This window comes from Aethalodelphis obliquidens, unplaced genomic scaffold, assembly GCF_003676395.1.
Source record: "Aethalodelphis obliquidens isolate GAN/ISIS:26980383/991018 unplaced genomic scaffold, ASM367639v1 scaffold2, whole genome shotgun sequence".
In the NCBI taxonomy this organism is placed as follows: Eukaryota; Metazoa; Chordata; class Mammalia; order Artiodactyla; family Delphinidae; genus Aethalodelphis; species Aethalodelphis obliquidens.
Genome location: NW_020837946.1, coordinates 80,483,733 through 80,507,279, shown reverse-complemented (window position 1 = coordinate 80,507,279; position 23,547 = coordinate 80,483,733). Strand labels below are relative to the sequence as shown.

Genomic DNA, 23,547 nt, shown 5'->3' with positions numbered 1-23,547 from the left:
TTGTTGAAAATAGAGTTCTCACAATCTTCACATCGTTCACCTAAAATCGAAGTGAACAGTGAACATGGAAATGGAAATGGAAATTCTGTTGGTGGAAAAGATAGAAAAGCTTTACTTTTTTTTTTTTTTTTTTAAAGGTAAGGCCTGCAAGTGTGTGAGTCCCTTAGAGACCTTTAGCCCATCTCTAGGCAAGGATTGGAGCTGCCGTGCCCACCCCAGTGCTCAGCAAGGAGGGCAGTCTTGTGTCCCCAAATGAACCCCATGCTTTTTTCAGGGTGGGGACTATTCCATGGGGTGGAGTGGACACAAAGCTTTCATGAGGGAGAAATACTGAAATTGGGCCTTTAAAGAGTGAGAAATACAAGGTAATGACACATGTGAGAGCACAGAGACTTGCTTTCTCGAGCACACTTCATGAGAACTGCCTTTTATTTATGAGCGTAGACAAAGAATACAGATTTATCAGAAAGAAGATAAATGAAAATGTTCCACTGAGGCCTAAATATTGTGCCCACATATATTCTAGAGTAGTTTTCTTAAAATCTGTCTTCAGAGGAGTTTTACATTCTTCTCTCATATATGCTCAGATAATCATAGTATTTGAGAGCTGAAAATATGTGTATTGAATTTCAGTCTTAAATCTCGCCAGATACAGCGTAATCTTAACGATATTGGCTGGTATGTTATTCACTGAGGAACCATAAATCTCTATTTTTAGCTTTTAAATTTATTTATAATTTGAAAAAGCAGCAATGGGTAGGGACTTATTCCTTGTCCTTTAATTCCCACAACTCTCTGCAAAATAGATATTTAATATCTCTATTTTACTGATAGGAAACTGAACCTCAGAGCTGTACAGGGATCAGCCAGAAGTAATAGATCCAACTAGTGACAGGATCAGAATTTGCTCCCACGCCTGAGTGCCCCGTCCATTCTCCCCCCCATTATACTAGGCAGCGTTTACACTTGACTTTACCCTTGTGGGACTGTGAACCATTGCTTAAGCGTCGTTTTTCATGTTGCAATGAAAACACTATTTAATGCACATACTTTTTCAGTTTCCTCTGGGAATATAAAATTATGCACATATATATCTTTATATATGTGCATTTCCTTCTGCTCCAAGTGGTAATAGTGACAATTTATAGAGCAGATGACATGTTGTAACTTTGTTATATATGTAGAATGCACAAATTTTTTTATTAGGATTGCTTTTATAAGCTTGTCAGCTTCCAGAGAGTTCTTTGAATAATCTGTTCTGGATTTTGTGACTGTGCAAAAAAGTCAGCACGATGGTCTTTTGCCATTGCGTGTAGTCTATTGTTGGTTTTCAAGTGCCCTTCTGTTTCAGAATGATAGCCATGAACATGTTCTTGTATAATACGTTTTTAGATATAGAATCAGGAATAATCTGAGCTAGTGTTATAAACAGTGGTCAGTGACATAAAGCCTCAGCACAGAAGAAGGACAACAGGACGAATGCATAGTAAGAGTTCTGCATCCGAAAGCTCTCCCAAATGACAGATAACGGTGCAGGTGCTGAAAGCATTGGACGTGATTGGTAATACAGTCTCTTAACAGAGTTCTAGGGATTCTTTATCACCTGGCACATAGTGCTTAAGCAGTGAATTCATTCAATAAGATACATGTATGCGTGTGTATATGCAGATGCACATACACATACATATACACACACACACACACACATATCCAGATGAACTTGTCATCTAAGATTTCTGCTTTGGTACAGATATTCCATCATATTAGAATATATACAGAGAGATTCAAATGAGAGACACATCTGTGTGTATACACTCTAGTTTTATGGTCATTTTTCTACCTCAGCTGAGACTAAATGAAGTCAGAAGTGCTAGCCATCACCTGCACGTCTAGTGACCTTGAAAGCTATTTTCTCAGTTGAGTTCTGTCTTCACGCGTGAGTGCTATTTTCACACGAGTGCCATGTGTTTGAGAATGCATCTTTGGGGTGGTTCTCCTCCACTCAACAATTATAGAATAATGGATCCTTAGCCAGCTGTCGGACATTTCAGCCTAGATTTCTATTATGTGAACTTTGATTGGTTATTAAAAGAAATGAGTTCAGTACAGCAAGCAAGGATAGGGAACATAAAAACGATGTCTTCCGTGCCCAGCCTCTGTTGCCACTCAGTTTATATCCTTGCAGTTCTGCTGGTAGAATCACCCATTAACAGCACCAACACCTGTGTGCCTGCAGCTCTCCCGCAGAACTTCTGTCCAGTTATTGTATCTTCCTCTCAAATTTAAAAATACCCCTCTCACACAGAAAAGAAAATAATCTCTCTCATTTGCCTGCCTGGCAGTGGAAATATCTTTGTAAAATTACCTCTTAATATTATGCCTTTGGCTTTTTTAAAGAAACGGCCAAATGAGGGATGCATCTGGAGCTCTTCAAAACAAATTTCGGGCATTATCCATGTGTTGTTTGCTGCTCTCTGTATAAACACGCATAGGGACCACTAATTTGAGAATTAAGGATTGGGGGAGTTTTCTTTTTACAAATAATGAGTATGTTAATGAGAATGTGTGTTCCATGTGTGTCTCTCTTGGCTCCTGGGAAGTACAGAGCAAAGCGTGACATACAGCAGAGGAACACCATTCATAGAAGGGGTTAGGATCTTTATTTTCCTCTCATCCAATATGGTTTTGACTCCATATTTTGAGAGGTTTAATGCATAAATGACTTGGCATCAGCCTCCTAAAAATCATTTATGGAAGCAAACTGGGTAAAAATTATTCCACCTATGTGAAGGATACTCTCAAATATAATCAATTAACATAGTTTTATTAGATTCCTACCATTTGTCCACATAGTTCAATACAACATGACAAACCAATCTTGATTCTTTTTAAAAGGAGTCCTGTTTCTAACTCCTAAACATCTAATCTTGTTCACATGGAGTTCTTACCTTCTTATTCTTCTGTGTCATGACAGCCTTCTCAAAAAGATGTAAAATTGTATCTTTGACAAAAATGCAGGACTTCCCTGGTGGCGCAGTGGGTAAGAATCCGCCTGCCAATGCAGGGGACACGGGTTTGAGCCCTGGTCCAGGAAGATCCCACATGCCGTGGAGCAACTAAGTCCATGTGCCACAACGACCGAGCCTGCACTCTAGAGCCCGCAAGCCACAACTACTGGGCCCGCATGCCACAACTACTGAAACCCACACGCCTAGAGCCCGTGCTCTGCAACAAGAGAAGCCACCGCAGTAAGAAGCCTGTGCACCGCACGAAGAGTAGCCGCCGCTCGTGCAACTAGAGGAAGCCCGCGCGCAGCAACGAAGACCCAACGCAGCCCAAAATAAGTAAATAAAATAAATTTATTTTTTTTTGCGGTACGCGGGCCTCTCACCGTTGTGGCCTCTCCCGTTGCGGAGCACCGGCTCGGGACACACAGGCTCAGCGGCCATGGCTCACGGGCCCAGCCACTCCGCGGCATGTGGGATCTTCCCGGACCGGGGCACGAACCTGCGTCCCCTGCATCGGCAAGCGGACTCTCAACCACTGCGCCACCAGGGAAGCCCTAAATTTATTTTTTTTAAATGCAGCTGAAAAGCTATTACTTTGGAAGTGTCTTTTAGCTTTTTCTTAAAATTTGAATCACGTTTAAAAAGATGTCTTTAAAATTGATGAGACTATTTCTTCACCCAAATTACACACTTATGGGCCCTGTATTAATTCACAATTGATTTGCATAATGAAGTTATTTTAATAATAGCACTGTTTTAGACATTATCTTGTATCACAGTTGCATGTAGTGGAAAAAACTCCCATCTTTAGCACTGCAAAATGCACAGCTTTATGTTTAGAAATGAGATACTCAGTTCTGTGAGTCTTTGATCCTGTGCTTTATGAGATTTTTTTTTTTAAGTTTTACTTTAAAAGAGTATAGCAGAAATCTGAAATATTATGATATTGTATTACATTTATGACTTTTTATGGCATAACTAAAGTCTTCATTAATATCCTTCCCCTAAAATCATAGAATATTAGAAGTGAAAGGAACCTTGGCAGTCATTCATTCCAACTTCTCACTTGGTTGCGATAGAGAGAACTTCTGAATCTTCTTAAGAAATGAGTGCAGAGAACTCAACACAGTTTACTAGATTTGGTCCAGCTGGTGTGGAATGGAATTGGACAGTTATATCCCTTGATCTGATCTCTATTCTCCTGCTAATGTTACCTGAAAAAGCCTGGGGGGAGGGAGGGAAGGGGGAGAACATGTCTTCAACATCCTCTAAGTAAAATGTACATTACCTATGTAATTGCACTCAATCCACACAGTTTAGAAATGTTACCTACACGACTCTAAGCCTCGCTTGTCTTAGTGGCAAATGGGGACAATATTTCTTAACTCTGCGGTTGCCTGATTACTAAATGTAGAACCAGAATTTTGTCCTAGGTCTACTTGAATCAAAAGTCCATTGTTTTCCCCCCTCAAAGATGACTGTATTAACTCTTGACAGTCACAGCTCACTAGTGGTTCACGTTGACTTTTGGGCTCCAATAACGTGTGACAGCACAGGGACTGTGTCTTTCTTATTCAGTGTTGTATACTAAGTGCTCAGCACAGTACCTAGTATGAGTGCATGACTTATGATCATGCTGCTTTCAAGATTTGGACAAGCAGTACTGAGAGGCTGAATCATGATTCTATTTTTCCCTACTGAACGTTATTATGCAAGAGTAGAATCCATGGTGCTCCACGGAGATTTTTGTATTTTCAGATGAACATGATGGACGGAGCATAAGCTAAATTCTCTCTTGTATTTCGCTTCAGGGCACATAGAAATGCTAAATTCAATATCTTTAAAATTAATATTTAAACTTAGTGGGGAAAAGAAACTCTCATGTACCGGAGTAGAGAATCTGTCAGAGAAGGTAACAGCTGAGCCGCAGGAGCTGGGCTCTCAGTGCCCAGGCGAGGTTCCCCTCAAGGAAGAGAGCTGGAGCAGAGTCTCAGCTTAGATCCCGTGATGCTCTTCCCAAATTTAATGAGAACCAGAGTATCTCCATTGGCCAACCTCTCCTAATAGCCAGAAGCAAGTAGTACCACCCTTGGAATGGATGGTAAAGTTTTCCGTCAGATTTCTCCTTTTCAGAGGAGTGTTTTCATCTTTTCCACTGTTTCTGAGTAAAATTCCAGCACTCATGTTGAATTTCCTCTTTGCCTTCTATTCTTTTTACAGGGGAGCCAGGCCTATTAGGTTTGTCATTAAAGCGTCTTACTGTGGGATAAGTGATGCTTGCAGGAAGGTGTGAATGCGAGTGTTGATAGGCATGTTGGACTTAGGAGAGCTGCTCCCCTTAAATTATGTACTTCATTTGTTTTATTGGCAGTGCAGTTTGGCCTGGTGCTTGCTGACTCATTATTAGCAATTGTGCAGGAAGTGCCAGTATGTACCACCTCTGCTTGGCCTCTTCTGTTTCACGTCTCCTTTTGATTCCATCATTTCTTTATCATCTTTGGATGCTCTGGCAGCTTCTTACTGCCCACAGCCTTTGTCTTACTTGCTAAGAAAGGTGCTCCTTATATAGGTCATAGCTAATGATGTTGGTTCTATTCCCAGACGTACTCATTGACTGACTACCATGTGCTGAGAGTATGGGCCTAGGGAATATAAAAAGTAATGTAGTCCTCTTCCTACCTCAAAAGAGTTTGAGGTCAAGGATGTGTCACTTCCTCAGGCCCGCACGTTCCCCAAGGAAGCTTAAAAATGCCACATATAGCAGGAGATGATGGCCATGGCTCAGCCCTGGGAAATAGTCATGCTTGTGGACCAAGGGCCACGTAGGTCCTTGACTCCGGGCAGTAGCGGGCCATTCTCACTTGGGGTTTCCTAAATTTACGAATCTGGCTACCTGCTGTTTCCTGGAATGCCTGAGAGTTGCCTACCCCTGTTGTATCCCTACCAATGCGCCTTGCAAAAATCCCTTCCCTCTCGGCAAAGAAGCACACTGCATTCTGGAACAAAAATTAATGTACTTCCCGAAGAGAGGACTCATAAAATAAAGACCAGCACCACAGGTGAGGGGTTTCTGACAAGGTCTACTCTCTGGGAAAGATGGATGATGGTAATGCGCTGTGTCTGGGGAGGAACGTTTTGAGGTACCCTTGAGTTTGAGAAGTGTGGCCCAGATACCTAACATGGCTGTGGAGCTTTCTTAGTGTCAATATAAGGAAACATCTAAGTTATAGGAGGCCAAATCGTAACGGCCATATTCTGAGTCAGCAAGCAGCCATTATGTAGGTCTCAGATTCCTTTGAGAGACTCAACCCAGGGGGAAAATACGTACGGACACAATTTCGCAAATAACCTTAAGAAGCTCACAGGTCCCCTCTCCCCCATATGAAGAACTCTGCCCTATGTGATGGTCCTAGAGAAAGTACCAGAATGGTTTAGTCTAGCTTGTATTAAAGATTTTTTTTCCTTCTGGGGCAGAATACAAGCTCTGCTATAACCTTGTTCTGCTAGAAAGATTGCAACAAGAGCCTACTCAGCAAAGTTTCAGCAGATAATTTTTAGTTCAGAGTCTCCGTGAAATGATTCCAGATGTAAAACAATTTTCAGATACTATAGTCATTTGCTTTTTCATTACCCTAATGTCTTTTCATTGTGAAAAAATAAAGCAGTCACGTTAACACAAACCTATATACTGAAAGACAGAGATAAATATAGGTGCTTGGGAGAAAAGCAGTATGTAGTGATAGATTATAAAGCATGCTCTGGAAAATGTGACATACTGTTATTTAGTGCTTTCTTCATTTGACAGGTAAAACCTTTGCAGTTTTGGAGGATTTTGATAGAATAAGGCTATGCTGTTTTAACTAAAAATGGAAATGAAAATACATCTAGTCTATACGGAAGCAATATTCTTGTGGTATGTTTTTCACTGTTTTCATCTTCTGTGCTAGAACAAGCTGTGCGGACATGTTTTGAGGGGATGCTATGTTTCAGGCCATGCAAGGATCTTGGCATGTACTGCCCCTGAACCCCCCTGTCCTGTTATATAATAGTAATGAGACTATCCTCCCTACAGTGCTCTTTCCAGGAAAGGAGAAACCAAAACACAAGTCTAATTCTTGGGTTTGTTGTTCATTCAGTCATTTTTTAAGTCTTCTGTCATCCATTCGGAAGAACCTTTGTGGTGTATCTGAGCTCTGTATTCCTCCTGGAAGAAAGGAATGCACTCTTACTTGCCTTCCTTTCTTCCACGAGCTAGAAATAAGGCTAGGTGTTTGGGACCAATTACTACTCTCCAAAGCTTTCTTGAGAGTATTTTTCAAAACTAGATAATGTAAATTCGAACAGTTTCTTGACTTGGCAGGACCTGAAATCCTTGCCACGGCTTGCTAAGTGCGTGTGTGGCCTGACCCCACTGGCTTGGCTTTGTCTCTTTCCCCCCTTCTCATGCTCTCATGCTCTCGTCACGCTGGCTGCTTTCTGAGTTCCCCCGACGAGGCACACTTCTTCCCAACTGAGGACCTTGGTTTCTTTTCCCTTGATTCTTTGCTTGGACGCTTTCTTCTCAACATTTAATTCACCTGTGCGCATGTCACCTCAGATGTACCGGGCCCACCATATATATAAAGCAGGTCCTGCTATTCACTAACATATCACCTTATTTTTCCTCCACAGAGTTAATGACGGTCAGAAAGTATGGTCTTTTCCATATTTACTGGCTGTCTTCTCCCTCTAAAATGCAGATTGCTTGAGAGCAAAGACCTTGTTGGGGATCTAGTGGTAAAAACATCTGTTATGTACGAGGTGTCAATAATGGTACATTGAATGAATGAATGGGCTTTTGTCTCACTGAGATTATGTGAGGAAAATCAGGCGTTCTGAATTGTGATCCCACAGTATTTGGGGATTCGTTCATCATGATAAATGCTTACGTAAGAATTAGCAAAATGCCAAGCACATAGCAAATTAGTTCAAGTGCTTTATATGTATTAACGAATTTAATTCCTATAACCCTATGAGGTAGATATTATTATTACTCCCATTTTATAGATGCAAAAATTGTGATACAGGGAAGTTAAGGAACTTGCACGAAGCTACACAGATTGTAGGTCTGAAGGCAGGTACATGAGCCAATGAATGCTCTTTACCACCGAACAGAGAGTGCTTGATAAATACAGCTTTGACCTTGTGCCCAGCACTGGCTGAGTGCTTTGTATGCATGGTGTCACTCAGTCCTCAGCTCCAGACTATGAAATAGGGACTGTCATTATGCCTGTTCTGCAGATGGGGAAGCTGAGGTTTGGAAAGCTTAAGCCACTTGTCTCAATTTCCATAGTCGCTTAGTGATGCAAAAGGGACTTGAACGTAGATAATGAATGCTGCGATCTCAGGCATCCTCTCCACGTTACAAGAGCACTTGTGGGTGGCTCTTGGAACACAGTCATTTTCAGGCTTGTGAGAGAGGGATTAGTCTCCCTCATTCAAAAGGTCTCCACTGGTGTCAAGAAGGGGTATCAATTACTTGGCTACAGATTCATAACGAATACGGAACAGTCCAACTCAGAGAAATGAATAGGGAAGCAGAATTTGTGTCAGTATAACCACTGGTCTGTAAGGAATAATAGAGTTGGTTAAATGTTCATTTCTTCAGAAAGAGCATAACAGTAGGATTTAGAAACTTGATAACTGTGAAAGGTCAATTTTCGTTTCTAAAATGAACAAGGACAGAATTAGAAATATATTGGTGTATCACTAGGTCCGATTCTGTACTGAGCTGAAATGCAGTGTACAAAGTTTAGCACTATTGTTTTGTGAAACTTACCAGGTTTTTCACCCTGAGTCCTTCCTTAGGGACTCAGTTCTCTCAGTAGCAAAAGCCATCTGTAGGGATGATATGATGTCGTGGGTACATTCTGTCTGATTTTCAGCTCATTCTCTATAGGTAGGCCTTATTAACCACCCATACAAAACCAGTATACTCACAACACAAGAGGGGGGGCATAAAATCCCTAGAACTTATGCATTCTTACCCTGGCTTCAAAGAAAGTATGCATGTGAAGGATTATGGTTGCATTTGTGGACATCAAACTTTTTTTCTTTGGAAGACTCTCTAAACCCACTGAGACCTATCTTAGCCACTGGACCGCCAGGGGAGTCCCTAGCCAATATATATATATATATATTTTTTTGCGGTACGCGGGCCCCCCACTGCCGTGGCCCCTCCTGCCGTGGAGCACAGGCTCCGGACGCGCAGGCTCAGCGGCCATGGCTCACGGGCCCAGCCGCCCCGCAGCATGCAGGACCCTCCCGGACCGGGGCACGAACCCGCGCCCCCCGCATCGGCAGGCGGACTCCCAACCACTGCGCCACCAGGGAAGCCCCTAGCCAATATTTTTGAACCCTAAGATAGCATTTTCACAGAACTTGTATTACAGGTGCTCTTATGCAAGCAGTTCTATGTGATCCTACCTGAGCCTCTACCTGATGCTCACAATTACCCAAATGTGTGGGCAGGGCGGGTGTTATTAAGCCACTTTACAGATGAAGAAATTGAGGTTAATAGAGTGTAAAGAGCTTGCCCGAGGTCAGGCCACTAATAATAGCAGAGCGAGCACCTGAACCAAAGTCTTTGGCCTCCAAGTTACTTTTTCTACTGGCCCACACCTCCCCCTTCTCAAAGAGAACCTGCTGGTGGTGATGTTCCAGGTTCCGAGCATGTCTCCTGAAGATTTCCTTACTAGCAGGTCTGCTGCTAGAGGGTGGAACCTGTGGGGCTTAAGATGGAACACCTTACTCAGTGCTGTGTGCACATCTGTTGTGTCACTGGGTTTTGGCCCTGCTGTCTTTAAGTGGCTGAAAGTGATGAACAGTATCTGTGGGCCAGGACTAACGTTATATGTATGGTTTTCAAACAACTGTTACTCTGTTTCCTTGAGAACCACCTGGCTGCTTCTCCTTGCTCCCGAAGTGACGGAAACAGGTGGGGACGGCATTTCATGGTTACCCTTATTTCTCTTCTCAGTGTCTGTGTGTTCTGGGATCCAGCAGAGACTTTGTTTCTCAAACTGGTTGCCCTTCTACTCAGTGTCCTTCCTACTGCTCCAACTTTTATTGTTTCTTCCAAGTTTTGAAAGAGTTGCAAAATTCATCAACCATAGGTATTTAACTCAGGGGATGGAATTTCAGACAGGTGGTTCTGTAACTTCAGCTGAGCATGCCTCTGAACCGACCTGTGGCTGTTCAAAGATCAGGTGGTTCCGCACGAAGTAAACCAGCCCACTGAGGCAGCAGTGGAAGGGGGCGCAGCCAGGCCAGGACTGCTGCTTGATCTCCAGGAACCCAGGCCACTGGGCGTCCCGCAGAGTGCAGAGGCCTGCCCAGTAAAAGGCAGCAACTGCTCAACTTTCATCTGATGGGGAAGAATGCAGTTTACTCACAGGTGCTGGCCCTACAGAACAAGTAGATTGTTGAATATATTTGAATAATCAAGCTTTCCAAACAAGCAAAACGTACTCCTAGTGATGTATAAAATGCAAATAAACTCAACCAGTCTCTTTTCGCTGCAGGTGTATGAGTTTTGGACTTTTCCACACCCAGGGTCAGAATGCCGCTCCTCTGTCATGCCCTCACTGTAGCTGTGGTCCAGACCTTTATCTTCTCAGAAAACCGGGCATTTGCCAAGAACATCAACTTCTATAACGTGCGGCCTCCTCTTGACCGTAAGTAGTGGTTGTCACCATCACTGGTGATGGGGGGGGTGGTCAGAGTAACTGTTTGGAGTCCCTGTTTCCCTATAGTAACTTTGCCTTTTCCGGAACGTTTGGTTTATACCCAGCGTAAATCAGAAAGTCTTCGCTACTTCCATGAGTAAGGGTAACACATGGTGACAGAAAATTTCTCAATTTCTTTAAAATCGTTTGGCTTCCTGCTGAAGTCTCAAAAGGGTTCTTGTTTAAAATAATCTTCTGAACACTGTCCATAAGAATGGCTCAGCAGGAGAAATTCAGTGTTCTTTGTTGATCTCTTCCTTGGAGAAGGATATTGACTGTAGGAAGCTTCTGCATAAATTATATATACTTTCAAATGGCCATTAACAATTTTGAAAACAGATTAGCATGTTTGAAATTTGGACGGGAGTACTATTTAGATTTTCATTAATATTATGCACAGTCACTATATATACATATATAAAATATATATATATTTAGTAATTCCAAGAATCTATTCTAAGGTCATTAGCCATTTGAAGAGAAAATGCATTTAAAAAGACTTTTAATGAAGCATGAACATATATATATAATCTCACCTCCTTTCTCTCCAGACAAGTAAAACTTCTCTGATATACTTTACAGAGGATTTGTTATAGATGAAAATTGTTTCGTGGAAATGTGAATGCCAGTGGTTCCCACATCTGTAAGAGTATCAGAATCGCAATAAAAGCGTTTAAAACTACATATTCCTGGGTCCCTTCTCCCGAGATTCAGTAGTCAGGAGGGTGGTATGCAGAATACTTTTTTTCCCTTTTCCCCCTCTTCTTTTTAGAAAAGTTCTCCTGATGCTGTTGATACACAGCCAAGTTTGGGAACCACTGTCTTTATACTCCTAAAGGAGGACTACTCATACTCCATACTCCTGTATGATCACCATTCTGCATTTTGTGTTTCGTTTTTAAGGACATTCAGTCATTAGTAGGTGTATGTGTACGCACGTATATACTACACAACCATATACATATGAGTAATAGCCCACACACATCGTGAACTATCATTTATTACAAACTTCTAAATTGATAGTGATCATATACTGATAGCTTAATGGCATAGCATAGACCTACTTTTCATAAAATCTACATTACTGACAAATCTGTAACCTTTTATAAGAAAAAATTATTAAAGAGAAAAGAGTAATACTTGATTACTACAGAAAATTCCAGAGAGACAGGAAATGTGTAGAAGAAAACAAAATTTATTCATAATCCCAAGATTCAGAGGGAGCTCTTCTTTCCATTTTTGAATACAGCTGACCCTTGAACAACGCGGGTTTGAACTGCCTGGGTCCACTTACACGTGGATTTTTTCCCCATTGTCCATACTCTAGTACCACATGGTCTGCAGAGGGCCATGTGCAGGGCCGACTATAAGTTACATGAGGATTTTCAACTGCATGGCAGGCTGGCGCCCCTGACCTGCACGTTGTTCGAGGGTCAACTGTGTTTCCTTCTGCTGTTCTTACTCTGCATGTGTATTTAACTTCGTGACGGAGGTCACACAAATTTAATTTTGCAGTAGCTTTTGTTTACATCGTGTTTTGAGTATTTTTCCATGACTTTGAAAGTATTTTAATGTCTTACATTAAAAATGTTTTTACTCACATAGCTGGCTACGTGAGTAAACTATTTCCCCAAGCTTTATACTGGCCCCCCACGAGTGCACGCGCCCACTCTCACAAGCAAGCTAAATGTCAACGCTTCATTGAAAATCTTTTTAAATGAAGTTTCCTCTTCAGTTGGCGAATGACCTTAGAATAGATGCTTAGAATTACTAAATCAAAAAGGTTGTGCCAGTTTATACATTAACTATTTACCTACCAGCACTGAGTTTTAGTATTTTTTAAACTGAATTAATAGGTGAAAATGGATTTCATTATTTATTTACTTACCTAATTCACTTTTATGCGTAGGCAAAACTGAAATGTATTGCAAGAACTACTTTCATGTCCTCTGAACTTCAGCTTTTGATATTTTGCTCTTGTTTTATGCACTGCTTTCTAATTATCGTCCCAACTTAGGGATGGTTTGGGTTACCTTGATCTGTGTCTGTTTCATTCTCCAAAAATAGGAGAACTGAAAGTTTCATACAGGGCTTTATACTCTGGCCTATAGAGAAATGTCAGATTTATTGTACTTTTGACTTCTCGCCCAACAAAATAACAAGATACAAGGCAGGAAAAAGAAAGCATAAAGAAAAAAAAGAACATACTAGTTGTTTTCTCAATCCAGACTGCTAGCGGCTCATAATTCCTCCTTTCAGTAACACTCTTGCCTGAGTACAAGGGCCTGAGAATTACTATCATCCTTCTATTAAATGTTACATTCCTGAAAGAGGTCTAATGTTGGGATAACTGACATATATCAAATGAGATTACTTGTTTGAAGTTAAGTGTAGCTGTAATGCAAGTACATATGGATGGAAACCAACCTGGTTTTTGATCTGCCAGGGACTCTACTAGATATTTTTCTTGCAACCTGCTGTTTAATCTTTATCTCTGCAAGTCATGGGGATCTTCACTGTCACTATTATTGGAAATATCATTATTTCTTAGAGGTTAAAAAATCATACAACTAATTAGTGAGAAGCGCAGAATTCAAGCTTAGGTTAATGTGACTCCAGTTCTTTTCAGGGCCGATACTATATCAAAGTATTGGTCCCAATATTGCCACCATCTTTGCCTGTCCACTCAACCCTCACTTATCCCCAAGTTATAAATTATAATAGAACAATACCATGGATATTTAAAAGTGGCTCATAGAATCATTTGCATTATTCTGTAGTAGATATTCATAGATGAAATATTCAAAGAAAAGGGAATAAAGAAAATTCCCCAAAGTGTGGCAGTTAAGCCCAGCTCCACAGAAACAGAAATTGTAAGGATAATGACTTGTAACTTTCATTTGATCTAGTGAAAGTTGCTAACTTTATGCCATATTTGATGTTTGAAAAAAATTTTTAACCATACTGTTTCCCTTTCCATTTTTTTTTTTTTAAAGCGACACCATTTCCAAACAGCTTCAAGTGTTTTACCTGTGAAAATGCAGGGGATAATTATAACTGCAATCGATGGGCAGAAGACAAATGGTGCCCACAAAGTAAGTGTGCTGAGTTTGGAACTCTTTGGTGATCAGACCTCATTTAGCTCTCTCTTAACTGGCCCTGAGCAGAGGCATCTTATGTGATGAGATTAGCAAACCAGCAGGCCGATGATGTCCTATAGAAATCAGAGATTTTTTTGACGAGACTATCCAGACATCATACTACTCTGAGAGTACATGGAAACTGATGCATAGCCTCAGTTTGTAGTTGTATGGGCTTTGAGGAAGAATTTCTTAATATTTACCAGGGAGAACAAATAGACCACAGTGTTGACTAGGGCATTCTAAGAATGTCAGAAATGCTTGATGATACTGCTAGAAAAGTCCTACTTACTGGCTAAAGCAAAGGAAGGTTTTTGTACTCTTGAGATACACTGATGCTTGAGAAACTCATTCATTTATTCAGCGAACATTTGAGCATCTTTTTAGTTTGTTTAGTTCCCTGGTAGATCCCCAGTGCCTAATCCAGTGCCTAGACCATATTAGGTGCTCAGTAAATATTGACAGAATGAAGGGATGCCTTTGACTAGGTAGTCGGGAAATCTTCTCTGAGGAATATACATTTGAACTGAGAACCAAATGACCAAAACAAGTCAGCTGCGTGGACATCTGCAGGAAGAGCATGCCAGGAAGAGGGAACAGCAGGTGCAAAGGCAAGATTTGGCTTCCTCTGTGAACAGGAAGAAGGATGGCTGGTGAGGTGTAGTAGGAGATGGAGAAAGGATCTGATCGAGATTTAAGGACTGGGATGTGCAGCATCTTATTTGTTCTGATAAGAAGAAGTTTGGATTTCATTGTAAACGTGATGGGAAGGGAGTAGGGTGTTTAAGCCGTGGAGTACAAGATGCTAGGTGTGTTCAAAATATTTCTCTGGCTGCTGAGTGCAGAATGGATGGTTGGGCACAAGAGAAGAAGGGGACACCAGATGGGGTCTTTCATTGTTTTGGGGCAGGAGAAGATGATGACTTGGACTAAACTTGGAGGTAAAGCAGACAGGATGTGCTGATGGATGATCTGTAATTGAAAAGCTCTACTTAGAATAAGGAGATCAGGCTATTTGGATTATAGGATGCACTGTTTTCTTAGGTTTTCAGATGTAAAAAGCCAACAAAAACAAAACTCTTCCAGCCTTAGAGATTACCAGTTTGGGTCTACTATTACCTTGAATCTTTTGGAAATTTCTGTATCACATTATGGCAGTGGAATAATAGCCTTACCTCTTCCAGATGATGCCAAACTGTGGAACCAAGGAATAGTATATACACTGGAGACCTCTACTGGGCCTGAGAATCTCACGCTGTAAATTAGCACAGATGGCTGTGACATTTACATGGACAGTATTTTTCATTATTTCTTTCCAAGAATAATTATCAAAATATTTTTTTCTTGCGGTTATTTTACAGTTCTGCAGAGTGGTTGACTGAACTGTGCTTGTGAGCGCATGTATGCTTTTGGGGATTTGTTTCTACATTAATTTCAATGTTTCTGAGGCTGGCAGATGCCTCTCTTTAACTAGCTTGTGTCAGAGGGTGGGTATCATTCTTTAACCATTTGCTTTAAATTCTCCCAAGAAGTGGATGGGAAGGGTTCGGAACAGTGGTCGATTGGGGCATTGATGTCCAGCCTCTTTATGGACACTGTCTGGCACTTTTCTTATCCTCATCTTTATGGCTGGCATTATTCTTTTGGATTTTACCAAATGCTGTTCCTACTAGGTCTGTGCACGTTCCAATTTGTCTCTCATTAATCGAAGCCACTTTTAATGGGAACATGCATGGAAATTTCTGGGTTTTAGAATTTCATCTCTGTTGAAACATGGGAGCAAAAGGGGGATGCTGCAGCTTTTCGCCAACAAGAAAATGTCAGGGAAAGCCTGACTCATAGAGAGATGGACTCGGAATGCCCCCCGCATTCCAGCGTGCGTAACAGTACATTCTTGATTGTACACCAGCCAAGCCCCCAAAATACTAACCATCTGGAATTCTGAGGCTGTAATTGCTCACTTTTCACCTTGTCATTATTGAGGGGGTGATAGTCAACCATTTCTTGGGGCACACAGGCCTGTGGCTATTCTTTGTCATCTCAGGTTTCCTTTTCACTTTATAGCTCTGCTTCTGTGGTCTGCCAGGGTTGTTAAAAGAGGTTCTCTAGGTAACAGGATATGACAAGAATGACATTTCTTATTTTATTTACCCCGGCGTTTAACTCTGACTTTGTAGGGCTGCTTTAGCATGTGTGACGGTCTCTAGGAACACAGGCAGCTACCAGTTCTCAATTCTTCTTTGTCTGGAGTACAAATGAGAATGCCTTCCAGAACATGTAGTGGTTCCCTGTCCTTCAGAGTCCCAGTCAGCTGCTCTTGTAGAGCGCTCTGCTCACGCCCAGTTCAACGCTGCGTGTACTAAGAGGCACGATAGTGTGCTGGTGAAGAGCACAAACCCTGGAAAACTGCCTACGTCAGCGTCTTACCTTCCACTTGACACTTTCTTAGGAAATGAGCAGACCTATTTTTTTGGAGTTATACTCCTTTATTGGAGTATAATTGCTTCACAATAGTTTATGCATACATATGTCCCCATATCCCCTACTTCTTGGACCTATGGTTTTGATGAAAAGCTTGTCCAATTTTTTCTCAGCTTTACCTGGCACCAAAGAATAAGTGCCCATTTATATTCATTTTAAAAATAGACATGTGCTTCAGATGCTAATGCCTGTTCAGCAATACCGCCTAGAAACGTAAGGATCATCCTGAATTTTAGTCATTTCTGAAGTGACTGTTGAAAGGTTGCTTTTTACACTGCAAAAAAAATAAGTTGCTTTTTTCTGCCTAGATACACAGTACTGTTTGACAGTACATCACTTTACCAGTCATGGAAGGAGTACATCGATCACCAAAAAGTGTGCCTCCACAAGTGAATGTCATTTTGTTGGCTGCCACCACAGCCGAGATTCCGAACACACGGTAAGGAGCATATGTGTGTGTAGTTGTCGTCCTGTGGTTTCTTGATGGTGACGGCTGGTTGTCTATAGAGAGGCAGGAAGGATAGATAATGTCAAACATACGTATACTTTGAGAGACTCCCTTACACTGATACAATGGAGATGAAAGAAGCAGCCTTTCTGTCCATCAAACAATAATATTACTAAAAACAAATGATAATTCTCAGATTCCAGAGCTAGACCCCAGGGTCTAGACCTTGGACTTTGGGTGAATTGTCTGAAGTCAACACTGGAAGCCCCAAAAGCAAACAATCCATGCACGAGAGGATGACCAACACTACACAGCCCAGCTTACATATTTTGTTTATGGCTAGAAATCACCAAGAGCACTGCACCGAGAAGGTGGAAACAGACGAGGAGGTGAGAATCTGAGAGGTTAACCCCAGCTTATTAAAATGAGCAATAGAGGGCTTCCCTGGTGGCACAGCGGCTGGGGGTCCACCTGCCGATGCAGGGGACACGGGTTCGTGCCCCGGTCCGGGAAGATCCCACATGCCACGGAGCGGCTGGGCCCGTGAGCCATGGCCGCTGAGCCTGCGCGTCCGGAGCCTGTGCTCTGCAGCGGGAGAGGCCACAACAGTGAGAGGCCCGCGTACCACAAAAAAAAAAAAAAAAAAATGAGCGATAGATACATTTTAGATGAATCTATCTCTTCAGTTTTCTCATTCTACCATTCTAAATGAGCATTTTACTCTTTTACATGCCTGGAATCCTGAAATGGTTGAGAAAAAATTACTTGAAGGTATGTTAATTTCATGAGCTCTTCAAATTCAATTTAGCCTATACATAAAGAAAATGGTCCTGACACCAGTGGCTTTCTAAAAAATTTAGTTTGGTATGCTTGATTTAAAGTGTTGTGTTCATTTCTGCTGTATACCAAAATGACTCAGTTATATATTCTTTTTCATATTCTTTTCCATTATGGTTTATCACAGGATATTGAATACAGTTCCCTGTGCTATGCAGTAGGACCTTGTTGGTTATCCATCCTATATATAACAGTTTGCATCTGCTGACCCCAAACTCCCAATCCTTCCCTCCCCACCTTGGCAACCACAAGTTGTTTCTCTACGTCTGTGAGTCTGTTTCATAGATAAGTTCAGTTGCTGACACCATTGGCTTTTAGCTCCAGCTACAAAGGAGAATCTGCTGGTTAGCTTTTGTGGGCTTTGGTGTGGGGTGGGCATCCCAGACCAATTGAAGCAACTTCCGAGTGAGATCCTGGGCCTCAGGGATTTTTGTTTTTTGAAGTTCCCCAAGGTGATTGTGATGTGCAGCCAGGATTGAGAACCACTGAGGTAGATACTTTATCTTACCTGGCCATCCTGGAAGCCATTTGATATAGACACTTTATCCTGAAAGCCTCTGTGAATGTCCAGATTTATCAGGTTGAGGCGTTGTATCCGATATCATAACAGGGAGTGCTTCCCTTGAGAACACCTTGTGCCGTGAGGGAGCATGCCGCTGTAAAGATAGGAATCAGTGTTAGTACAGACAACAAGAGTGATAATTATCCCCTAACAAGTAGTACTGAGAAAGAAAATCAATGACCAATCCAAAAGGTTCCTAGCTTTTATTTTTGTTTCAGTGTTTCTGCTTACAAACCTTCAGAAGAGTTGTTGACTCAGTTAAGCAGTCTTATTCAGTTTGCCTTTCTCTTGCTTATGCTTGGGTTGGTGCAGGTATCACACTTAAAATGAAAAGACTCTCAAGATGGTTTTTACTTTGAGGTAAGTGGGGGGAAGGGTGCCCAAGGGCCTGGATGACTCACAGACTAAAAGCCAACTCAGTTCTGTCCTCAGAGAGGTCTTTAACCTCCTAAATGTTTGCACTTCAGTTACTGTCTCACTGCAACCACTTAAAGAGACCCCAAGCCAGAACTGCCCAGCCAGGCCCTTCCTGAATTCCCACCTCAAAGAAACGTTTCCACTTAGAAAAATTACAGTATGAAAACTTGGAGAAAAGATGGCACAGTAGAAGGACATGAGCTTATCTTCCCTTACGAAACACCAAAATCACAGATGACCGCTGAACAACCATCGACAAGAAAAACGCTGAAACCTACCAAAAAAGAGATCCTACATCCAAAGACAAAGAGCCACAAGGAGATGGTAGAAGGGGTGCAACTGTGATAAAATCAAATCCCACGAACTGGAAAATAATTCTGTCACAGAAGTTCACCCACAGGAGTGAAAGTTCTGAGCCCCACATCAAGCTCCCCAGCCTGGGGGTCTGGCAATGGGAGGAGGAGCCCCCAGAGAATCTGGCTTTGAGGCCACTGGGGTTTGTCACAGGAGCTCCACAGGACGGGAGGAAACAAACTCCACTCTTAGAGGGCACACACAGGGTCTTGTGTGACTAGGACCCAGGGAGAAAAGCAGGGACCTCATAAGAGTCTGGGCCAGACCTACCTGCTGGTATTGGAGGGTCTCCTGTGAAGGCGGGGTGTGGCTCACTGCAGGGACAAAGACACTGGCAGTGGTAGTTCTGGGAAGTTCTCACTGGCATGAGCCCTCTGGGAGCCCGCCATTTTCTCACCAAGACCTGGCCCCACCCAACAGCCTGTAGGCTCCTGTGCTGGGACACCTTGTTTGCCGGCCAAACAAACAATGGGGTGGGAACACAGCCCCACCCATCAACAGACAGGCTGCTTAAAGTCTTCCTGAGCACACAGCTACCAGCTAAATATACCTCCTGACACGGCCCTGCCCACCAGAGGGACATGACCCAGCTCCACCCACCAGTGGGCAGGAACCAGTCCCTCCCACCAAAAAGCCTGCTTAAGCCCCTGGACCAACCTCCTTTGATATACACAGATCAATCAGTATGGTACACCACATCAACAAATTGAAGAATCAAAATCATATGGTCATCTCAATAGATGCAGAAAAAGCTTTTGACAAAATTCACCACCCATTTATGATAAAAACTCTCCAGAAAGTGGGCATAGAGGGAACCAATCTAATCAAGGCCATAAACTGAAAGCATTTCCTCTAAGATCAGGAACAAGACAGGATGTCTACTCTCACCACTATTATTCAACATAGTTTTGGAAGTCCTAGCCATGGCAATCAGAGAAGAAAAAGAAATAAAAGGAATCCAAATTGAAAAAGAAGTAAAACTGTTACTGTTTGCAGATGACATGATACTATAAATAGAAAACCCTAAAGATGCTACCAGAAAACAACCAGAGCTCATCAATGAATTTGGTAAAGTCATAGGATACAGAAATCTCTTGCATTCCTATATGCTAACAATGAAAGATCAGAAAGAGAAATCAAAGAAATAATCCCAATTACCACTGCATCAAAAAGAACAAAATACCTAGGAATAAACCTACCTAAGGAGACAAAAGACCTGTACTCAGAAAACTATGATGCTGATGAAAGAAATCAAAGGTGACACAAACAAATGGAGAGATATACCATATTCTTGAAATGGAAGAATCAATGTTGTCAAAATGACTATACTACCCAAAGCAATCTACAGATTCAATGCAATCTCTATCAAATTACCAGTGGCATTTTTCAGAGAACTAAAACAAAAAGTTTTAAAATTTATATGGAGAAACAAAAGACCCCAAATAGCCAAAGCAATCCTGAGAAAGAAAAACTGAGTTGGAGGAATCAGGCTCCCTGACTTCAGACTGTACCACTTACAAAGAGCTACAGTAACCAAAACAGTATGGTACTGGCACAAAAACAGAAATATAGATCCATGGAACAGGATAGAAAGCCCAGAGAAAACAGAATAGAAATAGAAAACCCACACACCTATGGTCAATTAATCTATGACAAACAAGGCAAGACTATACAATGGAGAAAAGACAGTCTCTTCAATAAATGGTGCTGGGAAAACGGGACAGCTACATGTAAAAGAATGAAATTAGACACTCCCTAACACCATACACAAAAATAAACTCAAAATGGTTTAAAGACCTAAATGTAAGGCCTGATACTCTAAAACTCTTAGAGGAAAACATAGGCAGAACACTCTGGCATAAATCGCAGCAATATCTTTTTTGATCCGTCTCCTAGAATAATGGAAATAAAACAAGCAAGCAAAACAAAAAAGGACCTAATTAAACTCAAGAGCTTTTGCACAGCAAAGGAAACCATAAACAAAACGAAAAGACAACCCACAGAATGGGAGAAAATATTTGCAAATGAAGCAACCAACAAGGGATTAATCTTCAAAATATACAAGCAGCTCATGCAGCTCAATATCAAAAAAACAAACAACCCAATCCAAAAATGGGCAGAAGACCTAAATAGACATTTCTCCCAAGAAGACATACAGATGGGACTTCCGGGAAGATGGCGAAAGAGTAAGACGCGGAGATCACCTTCCTCCCCACAGATACACCAGAAATACATCTACGCGTGGAACAACTCCTACGGAGCACCTACTGAACGCTGGCAGAAGACCTCAGACCTCCCAAAAGGCAAACAACCCCCCACGTACCTGGTTAGGGCAAAAGAAAAAAATAAACAGAGACAAAAGGATAGGGACGGGTCCTGCACCAGCGGGAGGGAGCTGTGAAGGAGGAAAAGTGTCCACACACTAGGAAGCCCCTTCGCGGGCGGAGACGGCGGAGTGGGGGAGCCGCGGAGGACAGCACAGCAACAGGGGTGCGGAGGGCAAAGCGGAGAGATTCCAGCGCAGAGGATTGGGGCCGACTGGCACTCACCAGCCGAGAGGCTTGTCTGCTCGCCCGCGGGGGCAGGCGGGGCTGGGAGCTGAGCCTCCGGCTTCAGTCGGAGCGCAGGGAGAGGACTGGGGCTGGCGGCGTGAACACAGCCTGCAGGGCGTTAGTGCACCGCGACTAGCCAGGAGGGAGTCCGCGGAAAGGTCTGGACCTGCCAAAGAGGCAAGAGACTTTTTCTTCCCTCTTTGTTTCCTGGTGCACGAGGAGAGGGGATTAAGAACGCTGCTTAAGAGAGCTCCAGAGACGGGCGCGAGCCGCGGCTAAAAGTGCGGAGCCCAGAGACAGACATGAGACGCTAAGGCCGCTGCTGCCGCCACCAAGAAGCCTGTGTGCGAACACAGGTCACTATCCACACCCCCTTCCGGGGAGCCTGTGCAGCCCGCCAGGGTCCCGGGATCCAGGGACAACTCCCCTGGGAGAGCCTCAGGCTAGCAATGTCATGCCGGCCTCTGCCTACGCTGGCCCGCCCCACACTCCGTGACCCTCCCTACCCACGGCCTGAGTGAGCCAGAGCCTCCGAATCAGCAGCTCCTTTAACCCCGTCCTGTCTGAGCAAAGAACAGACGCCCTCCAGCGACCTACACGCACAGGCGGGGCCAAATCCAAAGCTGAGCCCCTGGGAGCTGTGAGAACAAATAAGAGAAAGGGAAATCTCTCCCAGCAGCCTCAGAAGCAGCGGATTAAAGCTCCACAATCAACTTGATGTACCCTGCATCTGTGGAATACATGAATAGACGAGGAATCATCCCAAATTAAGGAGCAGTGTGGATGAAAGGCTCTTGGTGCTGCAGCCAGGAGTTAGTGCTGTGCCTCTGAGGTGGGAGAGCCAACATCAGGACACTGGTCCACAAGAGGCCTCCCAGCTGCACATAATATCAAACAGCGAAAATCTCCCAGAGATCTCCATCTCAACGCCAGCACCCAATTCACTCAACGACCAGCAAGCTACAGTGCTGGACATCCTATGCCAAACAACTAGCAAGACAGGAACACAACCACACCCATTAGCAGAGAGGCTGCCCAAAATCATAATAAGTCTACAGACACCCCAAAACACACCACCAGACGTGGACCTGCCCACCAGAAAGACAAGATCCAGCCTCATCCACCAGAACACAGGCACTAGTACCCTCCACCAGGAAGCCTACACAACCCACTGAACCAACCTTAGCCACTGGGGACAGACACAAAAAACAACAGGAACTACAAACCTTCAGCCTGCAAAAAGGAGAACCCAAACACAGTAAGATAAGCAAAATGAAAAGACAGAAAAACACACAGCAGATGAAGGAGCAAGATAAAAACCCACCAGACCTAACAAATGAAGAGGAATAGGCAGTCTACCTGAAAAAGAATTCAGAATAATGATAGTAAAGATGATCCAAAATCTTGGAAATAGAATAGACAAAATGCAAGAATCAGTTAGCAAGGACCTAGAAGAACTAAAGATGAAACAAACAATGATGAACAACACAATAAATGAAAAATACTCTAGATGGGATCAATAGCAGAATAACTGAGGCAGAAGAACGGATAAGTGACCTGGAAGATAAAATAGTGGAAATAACTACTGCAGAGCAGAATAAAGAAAAAAGAATGAAAAGAACTGAGGACAGTCTCAGAGACCTCTGGGACAACATTAAACGCACCAACATTCGAATTATAGGGGTTCCAGAAGAAGAAGAGAAAAAGAAAGGGACTGAGAAAATATTTGAAGAGATTATACTTGAAAACTTCCCTAATATGGGAAAGGAAATAGTTAATCAAGTCCAGGAAGTACAGAGAGTCCCATACAGGATAAATCCAAGGAGAAATGCGCCAAGACACATATTAATCAAACTGTCAAAAATTAAATACAAAGAAAACATATTAAAAGCAACAAGGGAAAAACAACAAATAACACACAAGGGAATCCCCATAAGGTTAACAGCTGATCTTTCAGCAGAAACTCTGCAAGCCAGAAGGGA

At 42.6% G+C, this 23,547-nt stretch overlaps 1 protein-coding gene and 1 long non-coding RNA gene across 5 annotated transcripts in view; one reads left to right on the top strand and one right to left on the bottom strand.

The window, feature by feature from the left end:
- The window catches only part of LOC113633439 (uncharacterized), a 142,946-nt gene that overhangs the window by 15,100 nt on the left and 104,299 nt on the right, over nucleotides 1-23,547 (bottom strand). For 2 of the 3 annotated variants that reach the window (XR_003438204.1, XR_003438202.1), the window contains exons 2-3: nucleotides 18,189-18,336; nucleotides 15,845-16,019 (exon numbers count right to left, since the gene is read on the bottom strand). This is a non-coding gene — a long non-coding RNA (uncharacterized LOC113633439). Of the gene's footprint in view, nucleotides 1-15,844; nucleotides 16,020-18,188; nucleotides 18,337-19,283; nucleotides 19,800-23,547 lie in introns of those variants that run through there. The other variant, XR_003438203.1, reaches the window with a different exon arrangement.
- Nucleotides 1-23,547, top strand: part of LYPD6B (LY6/PLAUR domain containing 6B) — a 206,004-nt gene that overhangs the window by 175,741 nt on the left and 6,716 nt on the right. Inside the window, exons 3-5 of one of the 2 annotated variants that reach the window (XM_027131596.1) lie at nucleotides 10,571-10,723; nucleotides 13,771-13,869; nucleotides 16,704-16,834. In XM_027131596.1, coding sequence (XP_026987397.1) covers nucleotides 10,609-10,723; nucleotides 13,771-13,869; nucleotides 16,704-16,834 — 345 coding nt within the window. In that variant the 5' untranslated portion in view covers nucleotides 10,571-10,608. The remainder of the gene's footprint in view (nucleotides 1-10,570; nucleotides 10,724-13,770; nucleotides 13,870-16,703; nucleotides 16,835-23,547) is intronic. The other variant, XM_027131604.1, reaches the window with a different exon arrangement.